General features: G+C 40.3%; 1 protein-coding gene across 1 annotated transcript in view; it reads right to left on the reverse strand.

Annotated features, from left to right (window-relative positions):
- Positions 1-22,505, reverse strand: part of NT1 (Neurotrophin 1) — a 30,009-nt gene extending 7,504 nt beyond the window's left edge. Inside the window, exons 1-6 of the mRNA XM_033479579.2 lie at positions 16,945-22,505; positions 5,196-5,348; positions 4,087-4,221; positions 2,171-2,276; positions 1,970-2,090; positions 712-885 (exon numbers count right to left, since the gene is read on the reverse strand). Of these exons, the coding sequence (XP_033335470.2) occupies positions 712-885; positions 1,970-2,090; positions 2,171-2,276; positions 4,087-4,221; positions 5,196-5,348; positions 16,945-16,977 (722 nt within the window). The 5' untranslated portion in view covers positions 16,978-22,505. The remainder of the gene's footprint in view (positions 1-711; positions 886-1,969; positions 2,091-2,170; positions 2,277-4,086; positions 4,222-5,195; positions 5,349-16,944) is intronic.
- Positions 22,506-25,216: the final 2,711 nt, after the last annotated feature.

Consider the following 25,216-nt stretch of genomic DNA (forward strand, 5'->3'; position numbering starts at 1 on the left):
GAGAAGGTAGAAGAAAAGTGAATAATAAACTGCGGATTTTTATGGAACGTAAATATTGTCCGCATAAATTTGCAAGAAATATAAATTAAATAACAAGTTTATTCATTCTTTAATCACTCTAATACAACAAAAATAATGTGTCGACATTTTTTAATTCCTTTGGTCTTTCTACCATTTAAAATTGCAACTATAAGTGCAATTGAAAATATGCAAACTATAAATACAATTGAAATTTAATTTAATAAGTTATAATTACTATTGCTTTGTCATAGTAAAAAATATCATTAAATTTGTAAAGGTGATCATGAGTAACACTAAATGATTTTAATTGATTAAATAGAATTATTATTATAAATTTGATAATTAATTTAAAAGGTTGTAAAATCATGGAATGAAATAATTTTGTATTTAAATTTAGTAGACCAAAATTATTTTTGTCTTGTAGTAGTACAAATCATTAAATTTGTAATGACATTAAATTGATGACAATTGCAACTTTTTCTATAAATGCGTAAAATCCGCTGACTAGTGCTAGCATTAATTATTCCACAGATTATCTTATCATTAATTTTCTTTAACTTAAGAATTGCCCGAAATAAAATCGAACAATTTGATTCACGATTATTACGATTATTTATCGTATTACCATCAGTAATAATAATTGCAAGTGTTCCATTGTTGATATAAGTTAATAATTATTATAAACTTTACCGTCGGATTTCATTACTCTCGAATCGATGCTCGTACCGTCCATCGTATCTATTCTCGTAGGACGAAGGGGCCGATATGCTTTCACCGGAATCGTCGAAATCCTGCGCCTTGTAGTCGGTCAGCAACGCTGCGACCATTTCTTTGTTGCTCCTCAAGCTCCTGATTATTGCCTCGCTAGATATTATATGATAATTAATATTAATGAATTCTGCTAAATATTAAATTCGATACGTCAATTTTAAATTAAAATTCATTGTAGCAATTACATCCACCCGATACAATTATTATTATTATACATCATTATATATTATTATTATATTGTATATTATTATATTATATAATAATTCAAATTAACGATTTCTGCTAAATTTTAAATTCCATATCTCAATTTTAAATTAAAATTCATTCTATCAATTACACAAACCTAATATAATAATTATTATATATTATTATTATTATATTATTTAATATTTAAAATGAATGATTTCTGCTAAATTTTATAAATTAAAATTCTCATCCTATCAATGACACATACCTAATATAATTAATATTATATATTATTATATATTATTATTATATTATATAATAATTAAAATAAATGAATTCTGATAAATTTGAGCAAAAACAAACAAGCGTTTGCTTTCACTAAATAGAAAAAAGTTGCAACTAAACAAAACAAAACAAAAATCAAAAGAATAAATATAAAAAAAAGAGTCCGACAAAAGAACCGAAGTTATTTACGACTCGTCCTAATAATTCGTGGAAACAATTCCGAACGATCGCCGCAGAAGCCATTGTAACACGCTCGGACAATTTACGCCGCGCGTGGTCCATTGTCCGCGGCGGCATTGTTCCCCGCGGAAATTCAAATTCGCGCGACGCGGCCGGAAACGAAAGTCACCGCTTTCACCGATTCCGCGGCACCTTTTCCGTCGCGGCGGCGCGAACTTCCACGCTGCTCGATCGACGACGGAAAATTGTTGCACGCGGCGCGCGTCGATTGCGCAACGAGCCCGCGAATTCCGCGGCCGCGCCGGCTTTCTTCCGGTTCGACGGGTCGCGAATTACGTCGTTCTGCCATCGTGAGACCGCGGCCGCCTAATTGATGAGACGGTTGTCATCGTCGTCGTTGTCGTCGTCGTCGTCGTCGTCGTATTAGAGAAAGTGCATTTGGGAATTAGGCTGAGGGAGAACGGTTGCACAATCGTGCACGCGCTCGGTTCCGGTGAAATTGGGTGGAAAAACGCGGCGGACTCACTGCGGATAATCGGCCGCCTCGAGGCACACCGTCTTCGTGAAGAAAGTGCACTCCTTCTCGGTGGGGTCCCTCCGCGAGTCCGGCCGCCGCGGCGGCCTGATCAACGGCGTCCTCGTCAGATCTGTAAACAAACGTGTTCGTTCATACGCCGATTATTTGAGAATCGTTGATTTCGTACGATTCGATTCGTCGGACATCGACCTGTGTATACGTTTCTTCGATTCGTCGGCGACGGCCTTCGCGGCGGTGGCGCTCGATAGACTGGACGCTTCCTCAAATTGGGCCTGACGATCTTCAGCTCCTGGGCCTGTTGCGAAAGAAAGTTAACCTTAGATCTTTGGACAAAATTTTTCGCGAAGCTGGCCTTGACCAGATTTTTCAAGGTCAGATATTTCTGATGTTTTTTTAGATGTCCTGTAGACGTCCATAAGAAGTCTTGCTTTGTAATACAGGACGTTTTTAAGCCGTACCAAGGCCGTTCGTAGGACATTCGGAACGTCTTTAAGACGCTAAAGTTAACAATTTGTATGAAAAAGTTGATTTTCTAGACGTCATTCAGGCGTCTACAGGACGTCTTTAAGTCGTCTTATGGATGTCTTTAAGATGTCCATAAAACGTCTTGATTTGTAACACAGGACGTTTCTAAGCCGTTCGTAGGTCATTCGTAGGACATTCGGGACGTCTTTAAGACACTAAAATTAACAACTGTTACCTGAAGTCCTGTAGACGTCTTTAAGACGTTCTATAGACGTCTGAACGACGTCTTAAAGACGTTCGTTTTAGGGCGTATGACGTTCAGACCTAAACTGGACGTAAAATGGACGTCTTCAAGACGTCCAGTACTTATTGGTCCAGGACCCAACACAATACCATATGTAATTCAGAGCTAACGCAATCCTAAACTAGTCCTTTCTTTTTATTTCTTCACCAAACCAACTAATTGAGATTTTTAAGAAAGAAAAGATATTTTCATCTAATTTATATTTATTACAACTAACTAAGATGACTTTCATGTCGCATAAATATCCGCAGTGTAGTCATTACTAATGACGGAAATTATAACTTGTACCAGGTGATAATTTGTAACGGATGGGTCCCATTGCTAAAGCTCCGGATGGGCCCAATAATCGCTAAATAAATGATTAAATAATAAGTGATTAAATAATCAATGAATTATTAAGCTGATCGTGTTCCATGGTCCACTCTGTATAATTCCATCAGGCATAATCGAGACCTAGATTGGGCCCCATTGCCAAAGCTCTGGATGGGCCCAATGATCGCTAAATAAATGATTAAATAATCAATGAATTATTAAGCTGGTCGTGCTCAATGGTCCACCTTGTATAATTCCATCAGACATAATCGAGACCTAGATTGGGCCCAATTGGCAAAGCTCTAGATGGGCCCAATGATCGCTAAATAAATGATTAAATAATCAATGAATTATTAAGCTGGTCGTGCTCAATGGTCCACCTTGTATAATTCCATCAGACATAATCGAGACCTAGATTGGGCCCAATTGGCAAAGCTCTAGATGGGCCCAATGATCGCTAAATAAATGATTAAATAATAAGTGATTGAATAATCAATAAATTAATAAGCTGATCGTGTTCCGTGGTCCACCCTATATAATTCCATCCGCAGATGGCAAGACCCTTGTCTGAATTATTAATTTATTCTAAATAGTCATTTTGGGCCCCCGTATAAAACCGCGTTCGGAAAGCAACCATCATCGGTGGAGTTTGAATAGAAGCGCGTCTGTTCGCGGAGCCGAGTAGAAAAATTTCCCCGCGATTTATCGCGGAGAAAAGTTCCCGAACGGACTTTCTAGCGATCTTTTGTGCGAGAAGGCAAACAGACGTCAATCGTTCGCGCTTCGTTACATTCTGCTAATATTGACTCAGCGGTCTCCGAGGTTCCTGCGCGCCGTTCGCGATCCGCAATTTCTGTTTAATGAGGTGACTGTAAGCTCCATCGAAGACCATTCATTACGAGGAAAGTCGACGGCCGTGAAAACATATCCGAACGATAAGACCGCGTCAAAATAGGTTGCTTTCCTCATGAAATCAGCGTCGTCGCGATCATCGCTGACGCACGAGCGCCAATTTTCTTTTTACCTCGGGCAATTCTTCCGGCACCTCTTCGTCGCCAGTTGCATCCTCCGCGATCACCTTTCCGATCTCCGAGCTGAGCGGCAGCACCAGTCCTCGGCCGGAGCTCTGACGAGTCTCGTTGCTAGTGGACGATCGAACCTTTTCAAAAGCGAAAGATAAAAAACATTTATATTTAGTTGAGTTATAAATAGCTTTTTATCTAAATCTCTTTTTCCTGAATTGTATAATATTTATTAATTAATATTTATTAAATCTAATCTCTTTTTCTGGCTTATTTTCCTAGCTAGGGAAAAGCAAAAGCTGCTAAGTTGCTCAAAATCGGGAAATGAGAGATTCCTGAGGTCATTTGAAGCAACTTTTTCCTTTGCGAAAATGTTCTACGACGCTTCGTTTACGAGTTATTAACGAAATAACACTGACTAATGAGAGGCGAGCGCGGCTAGAGCTAGGCGACCGCGCCAACCAGCGGTCGGCGCCCGGTTCCGCTCGTTGACTTCGCCGCCTGGCGCCAGCCGCGCTCGCCTCTCATTGGTCACCGTTTTTCGTTAATAACTCGTAAACGAAGCTTCGTAGAACATTTTCGCTGAGGAAAAAGTTGCTTCAAATGGCCTCGAGAACCAGTTTCCTAATTTTGAGTAACTTTTGGGGCACCATATATTACTCGTATTTATCTATTGTAACTCACCAGGACAAATGAACTTTTGCTTTCACTAGATAAATAAGGGTTTAAAATAAATAAAATAAACAAACGAAAACAATATAATAAGAGAAAAATAACAAAATAAATGTATAACAAAGAAATGAAAGTTATTTACGACTCAATATTTAGACTGTGACTCAATATTTCGTCGAATTCTTTGAATTATAATTAATAGACTGTAGATTCTATGCATTCATGGCAAAAATGGACGAATCGAATACAAAACAGTGAAGACAGAAGAATGTAAAGATCATGTCACACTATTTTCAATGGGTTGAAAATATTGAAAGAAGAAATACATCTTTATTTAACTCTTGTTTAGTACAATTGATGTTGGCAATTTTTATTTTGCACAAATATCCGCAGTCTAATAATTAGAATTTCCAATAATTAAAAATCCTCTTCAGCGCACCGAAATCTTCGTCGTCCTGTTCTTCAGCTGCTCACTGGTAACCTTGACAGACGCGACAGTCGTCACGTTGTCTTCTTTACGGTCGTTGATGTCCGCATCTTCTTTCAGGTCCTCCTCAGTACTGACATTAATCGAGGATAGTAGCACAACTGCCTAGAGAACAAAACACTATAATCATCATGTCCTGCAAACTCATTGTCATTACGAGCTCGTGCATTAATTCGAAGCATACTTTGAGAAACTCCGTATTTTTGCGAAAATTTGTACTTTTGCGAAAATCGATACTTTTGCAACAATTTGCAACTCTGCAAAAATCTGTATTTTTGTAAAAATTTTCAAAAAATTGTATATTTGCAAAAATCGATACTTTTGCAAGAATTTGCAACTCTGCAAAAATCCGTATTTTTGCAAAAAATTGTACTTTTACGAAAATTTGAACGTTTGCAAAAATTTGTACTTTTGCAAAAATTTGCAATTTTGCAAAAATTTATACTTTTGCAAAAAATTATGCTTTCGCAAAAATCCGTTATTATGCACAGAATTATAATTTTTGTCGAATCAAAGCACGTAATTATTTTCAATTTTGTTCCCCAATATTATAAGTCTATATCTACGTTCGCGAACATCGATATTTTTCCCTCATTTAAATATTAATTACATTCACGATCCACAGATCGCTTAGAAAAATATGATCCATCCTAGCCGCAATTACCCTAACCGTTCAGCGTGGCTGCGACATCTCGTGGCCTCCACGTGAATCTTAATTGCCCGACGCGATAAGAGAGAGAGGCGCCTAACAGTACCAATTAGTATTCCGAACGAAAACGCTAACAGCTTCGGCATAAAGTCATTAAATTAATCAGCCTCGTTAATAACCCACGACTAATTCCGAATTACGGTACACCATACGACCGATACTATATCATAACGCGATTAAAACGCGGCGCATACGCGCTGGCATGGAACGTGAATCCATCCGTGCCTGACTGCCGAGTAATTAATTCTTTTCCGTTAAAGGCCGGGATTTACGGCGCGGCCCGGGTGCGGTGGCACCGGAATAAAAACACGGGACAAAGAATCGTTCGCGCCCGAAAACTGGTATTGCCTGGTCGTCGCCTCTTCTCCTCGATTCCAGCGAATTCGCCGGGTGCAATGTACGAACACACAACGGAGAACGGCTCTGATATTTCAGGATTGTTTTTATCTCTGACTTGAACACACTTTGATACCTTGAAATCCGAAGATTGTCTGATAATTTTATGATGGAAGCAAAGACAAATTTACTACAAGATAAATAATATTAATATATAAAACATAGTAATATGATAGTATGATGGTACGATATGATAGTATGATAGTATGATGGTACGATGATATGATAGTATGGTAGTATTATGGTATGATAGTACGATGATATGACAGTATGATGGTATGACAGTGTAACAGTATAACAGTATGATAGTATGATAGTATGACAGCATGATAATATGATGGTACGATGATATGATAGTATGACAATATGACAGTGTAACAGTATAACAGTATGTATGTATGATAGTATGATAGTATGATAGTACGACAGTATAACAATGTGATGGTATGATCGTATGATAGTATTATAGTATGATAGCATGGTAGTATAATAGTATAATAGTATGATAATATGTTAATGTGCAACAATATATATATATATATATATATATATATATATATAATATAATTATTATTATATATTGATATAAATATCAAGTCAGACTGATTATTATGATTATTCCGTGCAGAACGAAAAGAATGTCAGTCCTAATTATATTCTCACGAATGTCAGCAAGTATATTTTGTTATTTTATGCACGTATTATGCTTATCGGTCACAAATGGCTGACTTTTCGCTAAAAACTTCGACAGGTTTTACAGCAAGATGATGCAACCTCGGGCCACCGTGCAACGCAAGAAAGACTTATCGGTCGCAGACGATCATTCCGTGCGCGACCGTTTCCCTCTCATAATCGCAATTCGCGCGCTTCGAACGATAACATTTCCCGGCCGACACAATGGCACAGTTCCGGCGTTACGAGGCGCGGGAATTGATCGCGAGGAAACGTTGCATGGAGGTTTTTTCTTCTTCTTCTTCTTTTCCAGTTCGCCGAGCCGATGGGCCTGCTATCAAGGAAGAGATCTTTTCCCACTTTGGAAACCGCGGGTCGCGCGCGACGTTTGTTTCGTCGACGCGATGCCGGAAGCGAGCACGCGACCCGCGCGCGAATTAACGCGCGTGTAATTCAATGAATTTAATGTGACTAAATGTGAAAGCTCGCGATTCCCGTGGACGCGTCTTCTTATTTTCGTAGTTCGCCGACTCGCTCGAACGAGTACGTCGAGAGATGAAAATCGACTTAGAAAGCAACGATCGGACCGAGGATTTTATGCGTTTCTGATAAGTCGGCTCGCGGATCGATGTGCAAAATAGAAATTGTGGAAATCCGGTGCGAGAGAAACACGAATCGAGTGAAAATGCCTTTTCTCTTTTAATGGTTGTAATAGTAGGTTGAAATTAATGTAACACTGTCCATAAATCCGTCGAATGTCTTTCCTGTTTTCTTTCTCGGCCTATGTACATAATTCTCTCGTAAATGCATCAGATCCGCATTATAGTGATAAGAATGATCGAATTCGAAGTAGCAAAAACATATTTGAGCAATGTGATGGTATTACCATGGTATTATGGTATTATTAGTGATGGTTGACCAATAAGTCATTGCGTTTCTCTCTGTCGCAATCTATTGGGAAACAAACGCAATGACTTATTGACTAACCCAATACATTACTATCAACTTACTAAAATAATTTGAAGAGGATATAAACGTCTACGTGATTCATCTTGCAACTAATAGTGACAATTTTTATTTTATATGATAATCCGTAGTCTACTGATAATTTATGTCTTGCTTGAATCTAGGCTAGATAGATTTATGTCTAGGTTAAGTCTGGATTAAGCCTGGCTTAAGTCTGGATGAAATCTGGTTCAAGTCTGCTTTATATATTATTTACGTCTGAATTGAGTCTGTGTTGTCCGGATTAAATCTGATTTAAGTCTGAATTAAATCTGGATTAAATCTGCTTTAAGTCTGGTTTAGATATGATTCAAGTCTGGATAAAATCTGGTTTAATCCAGGTTTAACTCCGATTTATGTCTGGATAAAAGCCTGAATTAAGTGTGATTTAAATATGGTTTAAGTCTGGTTTAGATCCGATTTAAGCCTGGATTAAGTCTGGTTTAACCCTAATATAAGCCTGATTTATGTCTGGATTAAACCTTGATTAAGTCTTGATTAGGTTTGGTTTAGCCCAGGTTAAAGTCTGCTTTATTCTGGATTAAAATTTGAACTAACTCCGGTTTAAGTCTGCTTTATGTCTGCTTTGTCTGGATTAAGTCTGATTTAAGTCTGTATTAAATCTGTATTAACTTTGAATTAAGTCAGGATTAAGATTGGATTAAGTCTGGTTTATGTCTGGTTTAAGTCTGCTTTATGTCTGCTTTTTCTGGCTTAAATCTGTTTTAAGTCTGGATTAAGTCTGGTTTAACTCTGGTTCAAGTCTGGTTTAAGTCTGGTTTAAGTCTGGATAAAGCCTGTGTATTAAATCTGATTTAGCTCTGGTGTAGGTCTGGATTAAAGTTTGGATTAAGTCTAATTTAAGCCTTTATTAAATCTAGATTAGATCTGGTTTAACTGTGGATTAAGTTTTGGTTCGAAGTAAAGACAGCCATGACGCTCTTTTACATAGAAAAAAAAGATATTCAGAATTACATTTTCACCATCATTCTTTTCGGTCTTTGAAATCGGAGCAGCTTGCTCCAAGAATAATTACCGTTTAATTTCTCAAATAAAAATATTGTAACAGCTGACTGCGGGGTCCAATTGCAAGTGAAATCGCAAGATTTTCCTCTCCCGAGCAAGGGAAAAAGACCGATCCGAATATATTCTACGATCAACGAGATAAACGGCGGCACTTTCACCGGCGGTGTTCCAAATGCCTGGCTAAGTCCCGAGCGGGCCGAGTGTTTACGTTTCCCGTAGACAATATTTCCTAATTCGCGCTCCGACCGCCGGGACACGCCTCCGTTAAATTCGTGCGCGCGCGTGTGTCCGACGATCGGTCGAATGAATCATCCCCGTTTAATTGGTGACAGTTGCACCGGCGACGACGACGTTCTTCATTCGTCACGACCGCCTAGTTTCTCCCGACGAATTCAAATAAACGTTGTGTAACTTTCACGATCACGCGGGATCGCGCGCGGCTCGGCTCGACTTTCTAGAATATGAATTTTTGATAATGCCGGCCTCCTAGCGGGTTTTCGGCGGCTCCGCGTGAAAGTCCGTAACAAATGGTCGTCGAACGACGACGATGACGACGTCGAAATCGACCGTCGCTGCGGGTTTCTGCGGCAAGAACTAACGGAACTGGTCCAGGCTGGACCTTGATTGTGCTGCAATTAGCTCTGGACACGTGACAGGCCCGAATTAGGTTCGAGGCTGGGCGGTGCGAAGTCTGAGTCCTAGATGTTTTCCCCTCTGGACGGTATAAAATCCAACGTTTTAGCTGACAGTTACGGAAATAAAAATTCTGCGCGGAAAGTTTGCCGATGAATATTCAAATCTTTGGGATTTAAAGATGAACGGTCGAACTTGTAGAATTTACTGAGGAGAATGATCATTTTTCGAATTAGCTGGCGAACATTCGAACTGTTAGAATTTATTGATAAAAATTCAAATTTGAGGAGCATACTGATGAAAATTCAAATTTAGAGAATTTACAGACGAATACAATGAAGTTTTTAGAATTTACTGTCGGAAATACAAATTTCGTAAATTTACAGATGAATATTACAATTTTTTGAATTCACTGCGAAAGATTCAAATTTGGAGAATTCGCCGACAAAAATTCAAGTTTTTCGAATTCATGCAAATTTAATATTTAATATTTTTTAACTGATATTTAATATTTCAATTCGACGATATTAAAGGTTTAAAATTTAAAGGTTTTTTAACGTCGACGTAATTTTGGTGATTGTCTAGTCCAATGTGTGACGCTCGTCTTTCGGACGATCGTAATTGATTTAGACTAATCGGGCGAACTAGATCACGCAATGGGTGGTCTCGCACGTTCGCGAAAAGTGCCCCAAGGGGTACTGCAACCTATCTGACTCGGCGCTGTCAACTTTGCTATCGCTGGGGGCGCTGCTGTGACATATGTGCGCGGCAGTATCGTGCTTCTCGCTCATACTATTAACTGGAACAATGCTCCGCCATGTGTTAACATTATCGCAGCTGATAATCAACGATATCGTCAATTACCTGTCCGAGCATCAAACCGAGACCAAACCTTCCTAAACTCATTCTATTTTATTTTGTTCATCCTATTTTATTTTATTCATTCTATTTTATTTTACTTATTCTATTTTATTCACATTATTTTATGTTATTTTATTCATTCAATTTTATTCAATTTATTTCATTTTATTTATTCCATTTTATTTATTCTATTTTATTCATTTTATTTCATCTTATTTATTCTATTTTATTCATTTTATTTCATCTTATTTATTCTATTTTATTCATTTTATTTCATCTTATTTATTCTATTTTATTCATTTTATTTCATCTTATTTATTCTATTTTATTCATTTTATTTCATCTTATTTATTTTATTTTATTCATTTTATTTCATGTTATTTATTCTATTTTATTCATTCTCTCTCAATTTTATTCAATTTATTTCATTTTATTTATTCTATTTTATTCATTTTATTTCATTTTATTTATTCTATTTTATTCATATTACTTTATTTTATTTTATTAATTTTATTTTTATTTTATTCATATTAATTTATTTTATTCGTTTCATATTATTTTATTTTATTATAATCACTTCGGCGCTTAAAGTGTTACATAATGCGTTCGCAATATTTATTCGAATTTATAAAAATCCTATTCTATAGTTTATTGACCGAAGAAAGAACTCATTACCAACACAATAATCATTTTAATCCTCAGCAGTCTTTCAAATCCAATTCTGAATATAGCACTTGAAGATCTAATTCGGCGAATTAATCGGCCTCCATTACCATAAATTCCATCGAAAGCCTAAGTGCAACAAAGCATGGTGGTGGAAGCGCGAACGGGGCCGTGAAGTGGGAAACGCGAGAGCAAGCGCGCGCTTAGGCCCGCCGCGTGACGCCCAGCCGCGAAATAACCGTAAAAGTGGAAATTCCAACATATCCTCCGCCGTTTGCAATCGGCGTTGACCCAGTAACCATGATGCTCACCAAGGAGGAAGAGCTACGATTTCACTGACTGATCCTTTTCTTTCGTCTATCGCTGTTCGTCATCGCCTCTTAGCTAATAGCCCGCAATTTTCCGGACGTTTCGCAACTCCCTATTATGGTTATGACAATGCGTTATCGAATGTCCGCCGCGATCCTTTCCATTTTGTTGCTTGAACTGTATTTACCGTGGGAAACCCTGCCGCATTGTTCGCCTGGCCCTTTTACGAAATCTTACGAAGAACGTCTTATCTATGAAATAATGGCTAACAACCACGGCGATCTTCACAATCCAGGAAAAAACATTTGGAAATCTGTTCGTCGATTTATTTATTCTATTCTATCCATTTTATTTTATTTAATACGTTTTATTTTGTTTTATTTATTCTACTTTATTCATATCATTTTTCAGCATTTTATTTATTCTACTTTATTCATATTATTTTATAATATTATATTTATTCTATTTCATTCATATTATTTTACAATATTTTATTCATTTTATTTTATTTTATTTATTCTATTTTATTCATATTATTTTACAATATTATATTTATTCTATTTCATTCATATTATTTTACAATATTTTATTCATTCAATTTTATTCATTTTATTTTATTTTATTTATTCTATTTTATTATTCTATTTTATTCATATTATTTTACAATATTATATTTATTCTATTTAATTCATATTACTTTACAATGTTCGAGTTATATTCATTCAATTTTATTCATTTTATTTTATTTTATTTATTCTATTTTATTCATATTATTTTCCAATATTTTATTTATTCAATTTTATCCATTTTATTTTGTTTTATTTATTCTTGCACTGAGAAATCTCGAATGAAAGTTGGCCAACTTTGACCGACGATAACTCCGCGAAAAATCATCGCAGGATGATGACTCTTTTTTTTAAATTAAAGCTTGAAACTTCTGCTTTGAAACACCCTTTCTAGATTTTGAGTTTGAGCTTAATATAATCATTTATATGTAATCATAGAAAACCACCCCTTTTCGTGATGCCATGTTTATCAAATTGAAGATTGTCAAGTTTGACGAGCTGCACTAACTTTGTCAAATTTTTCTCGGAGAAGCCGTTTCCACTGAAATGAAGCTCGATCCTTCCCCTTTAATTTAGAGAAAATAAAACGTAGCTGCGATTTTTATTCGCGAAGTTGCAGCACTTTGAAATAACCCTTGTCAATCTCGTCCGTCGATCACCTCGAAAGGGGTGGCTTTTTCATGGTTACATTTAAATGATTACAGTGGCGTAGGTGCGTCGATTATAAAATCGAGAAAGGCTATCTTAAAGTAGAGACTTCAAGCTTTAATTAAAAAATTACGTCATCATCCTACAATGATTTCTCGCGGAGTTATCGTCGGTCAAAGTTGATCTATTCTTATCCAACATTTTTTCATTCTCGGTAAATTTTTTCCATGCTAAATAAAGTGATTGAAGAGCGAAATAAAACAGCTCTCGACCGCCGCGTCTCGCAATTAACGGAGAAATGTTTCTATTCTGCATAAAAAGTCGCGGCCAGCCGTTTAATTTTCTTTTCGCAGCGAATTAACGGCGTTGAAAAGTTCGTCGGAGTCGTGTAAAAAGGAGCGAGTTTTCTAGGGCAACAATCGAGCCGACCGGCTCGTATCCGAGTGCGTTCCTATTGAAACTAATTGAAGAAATCGAGAACTTTCGAGAAACGGTATCATTGTCGGCTCGCGTGCGACTCATAATGAGTCGTGAATTTTGAAAGGAAAAATCGATTCTCGCTTGTCCGTCGCCGAAGTATCCGCGCGTCATCGTGCAAATGGAAACGCGGGGCACTTCTGCGACGATAAAATCCGACTTTCTAACATCGCGACAGGATCCAGATGCGTGTGTCCGCTGTTTTCATCGCGGACCGCGCATTTTTTCCCCATTTTTCTTGTCAGATACAACGCGCTTAATACGCTCATGACTTTCATTATCAGCTTTCGTGCGCGTTAGATTATCACCGGGAACTTTCACCGGGCTTATCGAGCCCGGGACCATAAACGTCGTCACGCTGCGAGTCACAATGAGACTCTGGATCCGCGGCGGCCCGATCAAACGAATCATGTCCCGGAAAAGATCTGTTTCTCGCTTCGCAGTTCACATTTTCTTTCGGACTCGGCAACGTTCGCTTCGCGAGCGGTCGAGAATCGCCGATGATCAAACGGCCGTAACTCCGTCACAAGCTGTCCTAAAATCACGAATTATATCTCGAATTAAAGCTTGGAGTTTCCACTTTACGATAGCTTATTTTAATTTCTAATATCATGCGACACCGTGGCGTATTCGCTCCTCGTCGCGTACCATTGGATCATCCCAACGCCGACGGCGCATGTTGCATTCAATTCGATGCAATTCCCGGAGAAAAAATCGCAGCGACTGAATCTTGCCCTTGAATCAAAGAGGAAGGTCCAAGGTTCGCGACGATGTAGGCGGAGGGCTCGAGAAAAATTCGTGCGCGTCTATAGAGGGCGTCGAATTGTGCACATTTTCTGAGGTCATTTTGAGTAATTAGTACGCGCATGGAATCTTCGTAACTTCGGGCCTAAACGGACCCGAGGTCCGCCATCCGGGGCTTAAAAAGCTCTGTGAAATAGTTAAGAATAGTCCGAGCAGGTCTGCTTCGGCGAGGAAGGCGAAAAAGTCCGTGGAACGCGGGGCTCTCGTCGAAGGAAACGTCGAAGCGAAACGAACGCGAGAGCGAACTCGTCGTCCTGCGGCCGTCCGAGGCGAGGCTGTTTACTTTTCCCGGTTCGGGCAGATTACCGGATCAAGGCCACGCAAAGGTTGTTCCACTTTGTGTCCCAGGTGAGCGAGCGGACGCGGTCAGGTGTACGCAGTCGGTCACCGCTCCGCGGCTCCGAATCGTCCGGCCGCCGTTCCGAGGACCCGTTCGCGTCTCGCGACGGCTATTCTCGGCGTCTTTCCCGCTATTTTATGCGCCCGGTCGAAACGTCGCCGCCGGATTACTCGTGGCCGTCGCATAAATTCGATGGGACATCGACTCCAGCGAGCAGCGTAATTTACTGCGACTCGCTCGAAACCTCCAAAGAAAGTTGGCACATCCGCGTCCGACGATTTCGGCCCGGCGAATACATTACCGGCGACGATGGGAACGTTCCTTGAACTTTATTGGCCCGTTTCCGCGATGCCCGTAATTACACGGCCCGCCGGGCCCATCGGAGTTTCTCCTAATTAAGGAGTCCTAGCTGAAGTTTTGGCAATACCGAGGTGGCTGGTCTGTGGCGTGATCGCGGGTAAAAAAGACTATTTTGGAGAGATCTGTTCTGGAGGCTGATAGTTTTTATTTTTATTAAATAAATAAATAAATAATAATGAGGAGGAGATGATATAGAAATGCTTGTTACGATGTCCTTTTTTGGTAATAAGGAAGGTTTAGTGGTTATGTTGTGTGGAGGGCGCGTAATAGCAGTTGATAGAAAAAAGGATAACTCGTAGTTGGTCGGTTGGCGCGTTAAATAATTATTAATTATTTTTAGTGCTATTTACTTTTGTCGTCGAAAGGATTCTTTTAAGTACTGGCAAGATCTGCGACATTTTTTTGGTGGGAGTAGTCGAACGCTAATGGATTAACCGTCGGGAGTAACCATCAGAGGTAATACGAAAAGCTTAGTTACTGATAAGATCTACGACATTTTTTCATTTGAAATTGTCGAAGAATTAATGGACTGTTGGGAGTAACCGTTGGGAATAATCGTTGGGAATAACCGTTGGGATTAGCCCTTGGGATTAACCGTCGGGTGTAACCGTAGGAGGTAAACCTAAAGGCTTAATTATTGATAAGATCTAGGAGATTTCTGCACTGGGAATTGTCGAAGGATTAATGGATCGTTGGGGTTAACCGTTGGGAGTAGCCTTTGAGAGCAGTACTCGGGAGTAACAGCTGGGAGTAATCATTAGAGGTAACCCAAAAGGCTTCGTTACTCACAAGAGTTATGATATTTCTTCAGTGAGGGGTTAGTAGTCTAAGGATTAATGGACTCTTGGGGCTAACCGTTGGAAGTAATCGTTGAGAATAACCATTGAGTCTAACCGCCGGGATTAACCGCCGGGTGCAACCCTAGGAAGTAATCATAAAGGCTTAGTTACTAATAAAATCGACGACATTTGTTCAGTGGGAATAGTCGAAGGGTTAATGGATCATTTTGAGGCGAACCGTTGGGAGTAGCCCTTGGGAGTAGTGCTTGAGATTAACCGTCGGGAGTAACAGATGGAGGTAACCCCAAAGGCTTAGTTGCTGGTAAAATATACAACATTTCTTGATTAGTAATAGTCGAAGGGTTCATGGATCATTGAGGTTAACCGCTGGGAGTAACCACTGGGAGTAGCCCTTGAGACTAGCCCTTGGGTGCAATCGTTGGGTTTAACCGTTGGCAGTAACCATCCGAGTTAACCCAAAAGGATTGGTTACAGGATAAGACTACGACATTTCTTCACTGGAAATTGTCGAAGGATTAATGAATCGTTAGGGCTAAACGTTGGGTTTAACCGTTTGGAGTAGTCTTTGGGAGTAATCCATGGGAATAACCGTTGGTGGTAACCTTAAAGGCTCAGTTACTAATAAGATCTACGACATTTCTTCATTAAGTGTAATTATTTGCAGTAACCGTTGGGACTAACCGTTGGGTATAATCCTTAGGAGTAACCTCTAGGAGTATCCGTCGAGTTATTTTATTTAACCCAAGAGGCTTAGTTACTGATAAGATCTATGACAATTCTTCAGTGGGAATAATCGAAGGGTTATCTGACCGTTGGGACTAACCATTCGGACTAACCGACGGGAGTAACCGTTGGAGGAAACCCAAAAGGCTTTGCTCTACTGATAAGTTCTATTAAATCTCTTCATTAGGAATTATCGAAAGGTTAATTGGTCGTTGGGACTAACCGTCGGATGTAACTATTGGGCATAACCGTTGGGCCTAACCTTTGGGCCTAACCCTTGAGAGTAAGAGGTAACCCAAAAATCTTAGTCACTGAACTATGAGCTTCCACAACTAGAATGCAGGACTTCGAATAAAACTAGCCGTCGGTACTAACCGTTGGGTGCAACCTTTGGGAGTATCCTTTCAAAGTAACCTCAGGGAGTAGCCGTTGGAGAAAACCCAAAAGACTCAGTTACTAATAAGTTCTGCTAAATTTCTACACTGGGAATTGCTGAAAGATTAATTGACCGTTGGGACTAACCGTCGGGTGTAACCGCTGGGCCTAACCATTGGACCCAACCTTTGGGCCCAATCCCTAGTATTAACCTCAGAGAGTAACCGTCGGTGGTAAACCCAAAAATCTTAGTCACAGAACTACGAGCTTCCACAACTAAAATATAGGTCTTCGAATAGAACTATTATCGAAAACATAACATCACCCAACTTACCACCGAAACCAGAATGAATCTCCTCGCCGTCATAGCTGCCTGGTCGAACCTTGTCCCCCGAATTCACAGAACACCATTCACAGTCACTAGCTCCTGGCGGTGCTTCGAAGCAGGCTCGTGCAAGAAGGAAGCTGTTTCCGCGAAGCCAGTTGAATTTGCGCTAGAATTTGGCACAGTTTCGCGCGCACTGAGCCCGCGCGATTCAGCCGGTTCCGACCTGGACGCCGCGCAATTGATTAGGGTTAGTACCCAGCGGGGCCTGGCGAGAACTGCGGGTCCACTGGCACGTTCGCGGCGGGATGAAAAATTCTGCGGCCGCGGAGGCAACACTGGTGGCTCCTCTGCTTTGAGCGGCCGCTGAATGCGCGCCGGTAACACGCTCCTCGTCGCACCCCGCCGGCTGGAAGGAGACGCAGAACGCGAAGACGAAGGAAGAGGAAGAAGAGGAAGAGAGGAATCGACGCGCGATGCCTGCCGGTGCTCACGTGGGGATAATGTAGGAACGAGCGTGGTTCGTCCTGCGCGTTCCCCCTTCGCGGAGAGCCGTGACCGAGAAAACCGGACGGCGGATAAGCGTGTCGCGTTCGAGAGGAGGAAGAAGTCGGCCAGCCGGCCTCCTCTCCGCGCCGTATTCCACGGCACTCGCGGACCAGCCGCGACAGAGAGGTGGTCGCCCCCATCACCCCTGATGTGACAGCGCGTCACGTTTTCGACGTGATAGCGTCCCGATTGACTCGTCCAACTTATTTTACCATTCCGCGCTCTTTATCGCCCAGTCGGGTCGCCGTTGCTTACCCTTTTCGAAGTATTAAGCGGTTTAGAATGTTCATGCAGGAAGACTTCGCGCGCCCATTCGAAGCGTCGTGATTTTTTTGAAGCTGTGCTAGACGACTTGAGATTCTTTTTTTTTGATGATAGGACTGGTCTGATAGGCAATGATTTGAATCATTTTTGTTTTCAATTTTGTTATTGTTGTTATTATTGGTGTATAGTTATTGCTTGCAATGGCAAGGAAAGATGAACTCAGGTTTTCGAAATTTTATACATGTTAAACAGAGACGCGGACACTACTTTTTACGCGCGACGAGTATTCTCGTCACAAATTACTGCCGCTTCGGTATGACGAGTATACTCGTCATGATACAAAATACTCCAACTTCGATACGATGAGTATACTCGTCGTGATACAAAATACTGTCGATTCGATATGACGAGTATATTCGTCATGACATAAAATATTCCAACTTCGATATGACGAGTATACTCGTTATGACATAAAATACTGCCATTTCTCCATGACGAGTATACTCGTCATAACCCAAAATACTCCAACTTCGATATGACGAGTACACCAGTCACGACACAAAATACTGCCATTTCTCCATGACGAGTATACTCGTCATAACCCAAAATACTCCAACTTTGATCTGACGAGAATACTCGTCATGACATCAAATACTCCAACTTCGATATGACGAGTATACTCGTCATGACACAAAATACTCCAACTTCGATATGACGAGTATACTCGTCAAGCATAACTAAATGGATAAATAGCCAATAGTCACTACTTTTTAAGCGCGACGAGTATAATCGTCATGACATAAAATACTCCCACTCCTCCATGACGAATATACTCGCCACAACACGAAATACTGCCACTGCTCCATGACGAGTATACTCGTCACAAGACGAAATACTGCCACTCCTCCATGACGAGTATACTCGTCGTAGTTCCGAACCACCAAAAACTCGGTAATCATGCACTCCTATCAACAGTAAATCAATTTTCCGTCCGCCGTGGAAGAGTCAAAAAGACCCGTAAAAATCGCAGCATAAAATCTGAAATCTGGGCAACGATTCCGTCGCGTTCCGAATCCCGAAGCAGGCAGATAGGGTTGAAACAGGAAGTCGATCCATTCGAAAATCCACGGGACCGCAGCCGCTGCATTGTCGTAAACAGCGGCAATTAAAAGCGAAGCCCGAACAGCGTGCTTGCGTCTCGATAAACTTTCCTCGGCGTGCCTTAAATCCTGGCCCCGTTTCACGCTGGTTTCGCGCGCCGGCCCGCAGTTTCTAATGGCGGCCTGGCGAACGGAAGGGTGAAAGCGGCGAGCCGATCCTGGATTAGACGGGATAGGGTTTCGTTTCGTTTCGTCGCGTTTCAATCGGTTTCGTTTCGAGCTCGGCCGCCCGTTAAAACCGGCAATCAGCGTTCGTCACTCGCGCGTCTCTCTTTCCGGGGAGTTTCAGCAACGTTCACCGGCCGCGGCCGGCACCGTAATTGGCGACATTTTGCGCGCACACGTCCGGCACCGGCGGTCGTTGCGCTGTTTAACGCAACGTTTAACGCCGAGGAATCGTCGATTGAGTCCCCGGAACACTGGGCCGGCCAGCGCTGATACACTGTGGCCAGACGCAAAACGCTGTAGTTCGAGAGCCGGATAACCATCTGCAGGATTGCACCGGGTTTCTTGAATGTTCGTTGCTGCGGACGTTAGATGCTCGTAACAGTCATTGTATGCGACGGAGAGCGAGTCTCCGTGTGGGAAAAGGGAATTGTCCGGGAAAATATTAGTCTCAGTGGAGATGACTCTAATTCTGAGGGTTTTCTATTGTATTGTCAACATTATCATTTTGACCATCTTGTCTGCGATTGGCTGGGACCTAGATAGAATTGATGTGGAATTGGCCTGGGATTGGTGGAGGATTTGTGGTGGGGTTGGTCAGGGATTGGTTTGAGTTTGGTGTGTGGTTGGTGTGGGATTGGTGTGAATGTGAAGTTGGTTTGCAGAGGGATTGGTGTGGCTTTGGTATGAAATTGGCGTGCAATTGGTGTGTGAGATTGGTGCGAGTTTGCAATGAAATTGCATAGGAATTGAAGTGGAGTTGGTATGGAATTTCTGTGGGATTAATGTTGAATAGTTATGAGGTTCGAATTTCCTCTGAGCTTGCAGAGGAATTGCAGGGGGATTAGTATGGGATTGGTGCAAGTTTGAAATGAGTTTGCAAAGGAATTGTAGTGGTGTTGGTGTGGAATTGTTGTGGGATTGATATTAGATTGTTGTGGGATTGGTGTGGAATTGTTGTGGGATTGATCTTAGATTGTCGTGAGATTGGTGTGAATTTGGAGTAGGTTTGCAGAAGAATTGCTGAGGAGTTGATATGGGATTGGGAAGAGTTTCGAATGGTTTTGCAAAGGAATTGGAGTGGTGTTATTGTGGAATTGTTGTGGGATTGTTGAAGGATTGGTGTGACATTGAAATAGGTTTTCAGTAGAATTGCTGCGGAATTGGTATGGGATTGCTGCGTGTTTGAAATGTGATTGCAAAGGAAATGTAGTGGAGTTGGAGTATAATTGTTGTGAGATTGTTGTGAGTTTGGAGTAAATTTATAGAGAAATTGTAGAGGAGTTAGTATGGGATTAGTGGGAGTTTAGAATGGGCTTGCAAAGGAATTGTAGTAGAATTGGTATAGAATTGTTGTGGGATTGGTGTGAGATTAGAATAGATTTGCAGAGGAATTGTAGATGAGTTGCTGTGGGATTGGTGTGAATTTGGAGTGGGTTTGCAGAGGAGTTGCAGGGGATTTGGTGTGAGATTTGCAAAGGAATTGAAATGGAGTTGGTGAGGAATTATTTGTGGGTCTGATGTTCGATTGGTGTGGAATTTGCGTGACTTTGGAATAGGTTTGCAAATGAATTTCAAGTGGAGTTGCTGTGGGATTGTTGCAAGTTTGAAATGAGTTTGCAAAGAAACTAATTGGTGTGAAGGAGTCGGTGTGAAATTGTTGTGGGATTGATATTGGATTGGTGTGCGATTGGAGTAGATTTGCAGAAGAATTCTAGAGGATTTGATGTGGGATTGGAAAGAGTTTCGAATGGAGTTGCAAAGGAATTGAAATGGAGTTGGTGTACAATTCTTGTGGGGTTTTGAAATAGCTTTTCAGAGCAGTTGCAGGGGAATTGCTGTGAAATTGGTGGGAGTTTGGAATGCGTTTGCAGAGGAATTGAATTGGAGTTGGTGAGGAATTATTTGTGGGTTTGATGTCAGATTGGTGAGGAATTTGTCTGACTTTGGAATAGGTTTGCAGAGGAATAGCAGGGGGGTTTCTGTGGGATTATTGCGAGTTTCAAATGTGGGTTCGCAAAGAAATTGAAATGGAGTTGGTGTGGAATTGGTGTGGGATTGATATTTGATTTTTGTGGGACTGGTGTGAGTTTGAAATCGATTTGCAGTGAGATTGTTGAAAGTTTGGAGTGGATTTACAAAGGAATTAAAGTGGAGTTGGTGTGGAATTGTTGTGGGATTGATATTGTATTTTTGTGGGATTGTGATGAATTTGAAATCAGTTAGCAGAGGAATTGGAGTGCAATTACTGTAATATTGTCATAGAATTGTTGTGAATTTTGGATGAGTTTGATGTGGGATTGCCGTGGGTTCGCTGTGATTTTGCTGTGATATTGCTGTATATTTGCAATGACCAAAATTTGTGTGAAAAATTGGTACAAATTTGAAGCAAATTTGCAAAGAAATTCCAGTGAAATAGATATGAAATTCATGTGGTTTTAAAGTAAGTCTAAACCGATTTTAATGCGCAATGCTGTGGGTTTGGTCTCACAGATATCCAAAAAGCTCTCAGCTCTCCGTCACTTGTTTCTAAAATCTAAATCCAACCCCAATACACACGCGAACCAAATATTAACCAAACGAGACGATCCTACGCGTGAACGGGATGCCCGATATTCTCCCGTTACGCCTGATTTCGACAAGTTTCAGGAAAGTGAAACGCGCCGGTACCGAGAAGCATTTGGGTCACGGGCTTGTTAACTCTACTATCGAAAAAGACAACGAAGAAAACGAAAAGATCCAAATGCCGTTGATCATTGCGAGGCCAGAAATTTTCAGCCGGCCACGAACGAAAGTGGAACGTGTCCCCGCGATCTTACTTTTGATTACGCTTCGCCGGAATGGAGCGGAGGATCTTTCAACAGATCCATTCAGACCTTCGACGGCGATAAACGCGGCTCCGTGGCCTCAAAAGAATTCTTTAAGGAACGATGCTGCGCGCACAATGGTACGCGAACGCTTAACTAGTCGGAATTAATCGGCGGCGACCGAAAACGGTCAACCTTGACACAGCGAAAACGCGTTTAAATAATGAAAATGCTGCTATATTATTTTTAAAATTATTTAAAATTATTCAGAACAAAATTTCGTGTATAGGTAGCTCGTGCGCCTTCCAATTAAAAACGACAGCATTTTTGTGTGGCTTTTAAGCTACTTGAAAAAATGTCCACGAAAATTATGTCAGGATTAGACCCTTGTTATATTAAATTTTTAAATTTCTGAACGACGCAAAGTTAGTTCCAAGAAGGCACAAAAATTTGCCACGTTTCAAGGTCGAGGTTATCAGAGTCGGATTCACTCTCGCGTAATATTTACTCTTACTGTTGCAATCTCACTTTTGTCAATGGTTTTCCGACGCGTCTCCGAGAACGGTGTCCCGGCAAATTGCTCCTCGAACGAGACGCAACGCGACCGGGAATGCGGCTCCGCCGAGACACTGTATAAATCTCCCGAGGCGTTCGCGCGAGTCCCCCTAATTTTCTCCAATAAATTTCGCGACGCAGAAGTACCAAGCGCACGCGTAAAGTGTCACGGGATACGAGGCAGCGGGAACCGTTTCCCATTGTCCGGCAGCCTGCGGCACGGCGGATCTGCATTCCGAAACGGCGCAACCGATAGCCGCCGCATAAAGATCGCCGTGAAACCGCCCGTAAGGTGTCGCCTCGAATAGCTTAACGACACCGGCCACGACATCTCCTCGTGCCGCGAAATGATTTCGCCGTCGGCGATATTTAAGGCGCTGCGTTGGTATCGATATGACCGAAGAATCGATCGCGGTGTCGTTTATGCCGATCGGCTATCGCTTTATGCGGTGTCACGATACCTGCAACTCCGATCTTCTACGGTCATTTAGAACGTTAGTCGGTTCTAAATCGATGCCGTAAACTTTCGATTCCCCGAACTGGCGCAACCGAGACACTGGTCGTTTTACGGGGATGTTCGGATTGCGAGGGGATTTTTCAGGATTTTTTGAACGGGCGGGATTGAGCAATGAGGCTTAAGGACATTTATGGTGATCTGGCGGTGTCAGGAGAATTTATTCAGATTTGTTCAGGTGGTAAGAGTCTGCTATTTTTGGAGTTATGGCGGCTGAACTTGAGAAGTGTAGTAGTGCAGTAACTGCATATTTTTCAAATTTTATTCGGAGAATATGTTCGAGATGATTTTTAAATTGAATTGTAGTCGAAGAATTTATTCGAATATTATTCGAACAGAATTTTATATTCGACGAATTAACTCGAAATATTACTCGAATAGAATTTTATTTGACCTATTGACTCAAAATATTACTCGAATAATATTTGATTGGCAGAATTGATTCCAAGTATTACTCGAATTAAATTTTACTCGATGAATTGACTCGAAGTATTACTCGAATAGAATTTTCTTCGACGAATTGACTCAAAATATTAATTAAATAGAATGTTATTCGAAGAATTGACTCGAAATATTACTCGAATTAAATTTTACTCAACGAAATGACTTTTAATATTACTCGAATAGAATTTTATTTTACGAATTTATCGAAATATTACTTGAATAGTATATTATTCGAAGAATTCATTCGAAATGTTATTCAAATAGAATTTTATGCTACGAATTGTGTGTGTGTGTGTGTGTGTGTGTGTGTGATTCGAAATATTACTCAAATAGAATTTTACTCAACGAATTGTGTGTGTGTGACTTGAAATATTACTCAAATAGAATTTTAATCGCAGAATTGAATCGAAATATTACTCAAATAATATTTGATTCGCAGAATTGACACGAAATGTAACTCAAATAAAATGTTATTCGAATAATTGACACGAAATATTACTCAAATAAAATGTTATTCGAATAATTGACTCGATATATTACTCGAATAGTATGTTATTCGAAGAATTGATTCGAAATGTTATTCAAATTAAATATTACTCATAGAATTGTGTGTGTGTGTGACTTGAAATATTACTTAAATTGAATTTTATGCTACGAATTGTGTGTGTGAATCGAAATATTACTCAAATAGAATTTTACGCAACGAATTGACTTGAAATATGACTCAAATAGAATTTTAATCGCAGAATTGACTTGAAATATTACTCAAATAAAATGTTATTCGAATAATTGACTCGATATATTACTCGAATAGTATGTTATTCGAAGAATTGATTCGAAATGTTATTCAAATTAAATATTACTCATAGAATTGTGTGTGTGTGTGTGTGACTTGAAATATTACTTAAATTGAATTTTATGCTACGAATTGTGTGTGTGACTCGAAATATTACTCAAATAGAATTTTACGCAACAAATTGACTTGAAATATGACTCAAATAGAATTTTAATCGCAGAATTGAATCGAAATATTACTCGAATAATATTTGATTCGCTGAATTAACTCGAAATATTACTCAAATAAAATATTATTTGAATAACTGACTCGAAATATTACTCGAACAATATTTAATTCGCAGAATTCACTCGAAATATTACTCGAATAAAACGATATTCGTAGAATTGATTCAAAATATTTATTAGTATATATTATATACTCGATGAAAATTGCATTCATAACAATTACCTACATTTTCCGCAGAAAGCATCGGTCTGACAATACCGAGAAAAAATCCCCTTCCACAAGAAAAACAGGCTAATATTTTCCATTTCGTTTCGTTGAAGTTGTCTCACGTTCCCGGTGCTGTAATTCGTGTTCTCGCCACGCGGTTGTCACTAGTTATCGATATTTTCATTTTACTTTCACGATACTGTTCCTCGACACCGTTTTCTACGGGAAAGTCTTTCTACGGACACCAGCCGCTACGTAGTCGTATATCCGACGCTTAACCCATTGACCTTCGAGAAGTTTCTCGACACTGCTTGCTAGACACTGCAATTATCTCGTTAAACCGCCCGATCTTTCTCCGCCGATGTATGAAGTAGGTTGAAATTATCGAACGCACAAGGACGACGCACCAATCCGTGCGTACTTTCTGCGTCTATGATCGCCGACAGGGCGTTAATTATCGTTGTTTGTCTCGGGTCCTTTTTTTCAACGCCGCGTGAAACTTTCGAATATCGAAGTGACAACGAGAATCTACTTTGCTTTCGTTCATGCATCGACGCACCTTATTTGACTCTGCGGTATTTTCTGCCGGGAG

Source organism: Megalopta genalis, chromosome 14 (assembly GCF_051020955.1).
Source record: "Megalopta genalis isolate 19385.01 chromosome 14, iyMegGena1_principal, whole genome shotgun sequence".
NCBI classification, from domain to species: Eukaryota; Metazoa; Arthropoda; class Insecta; order Hymenoptera; family Halictidae; genus Megalopta; species Megalopta genalis.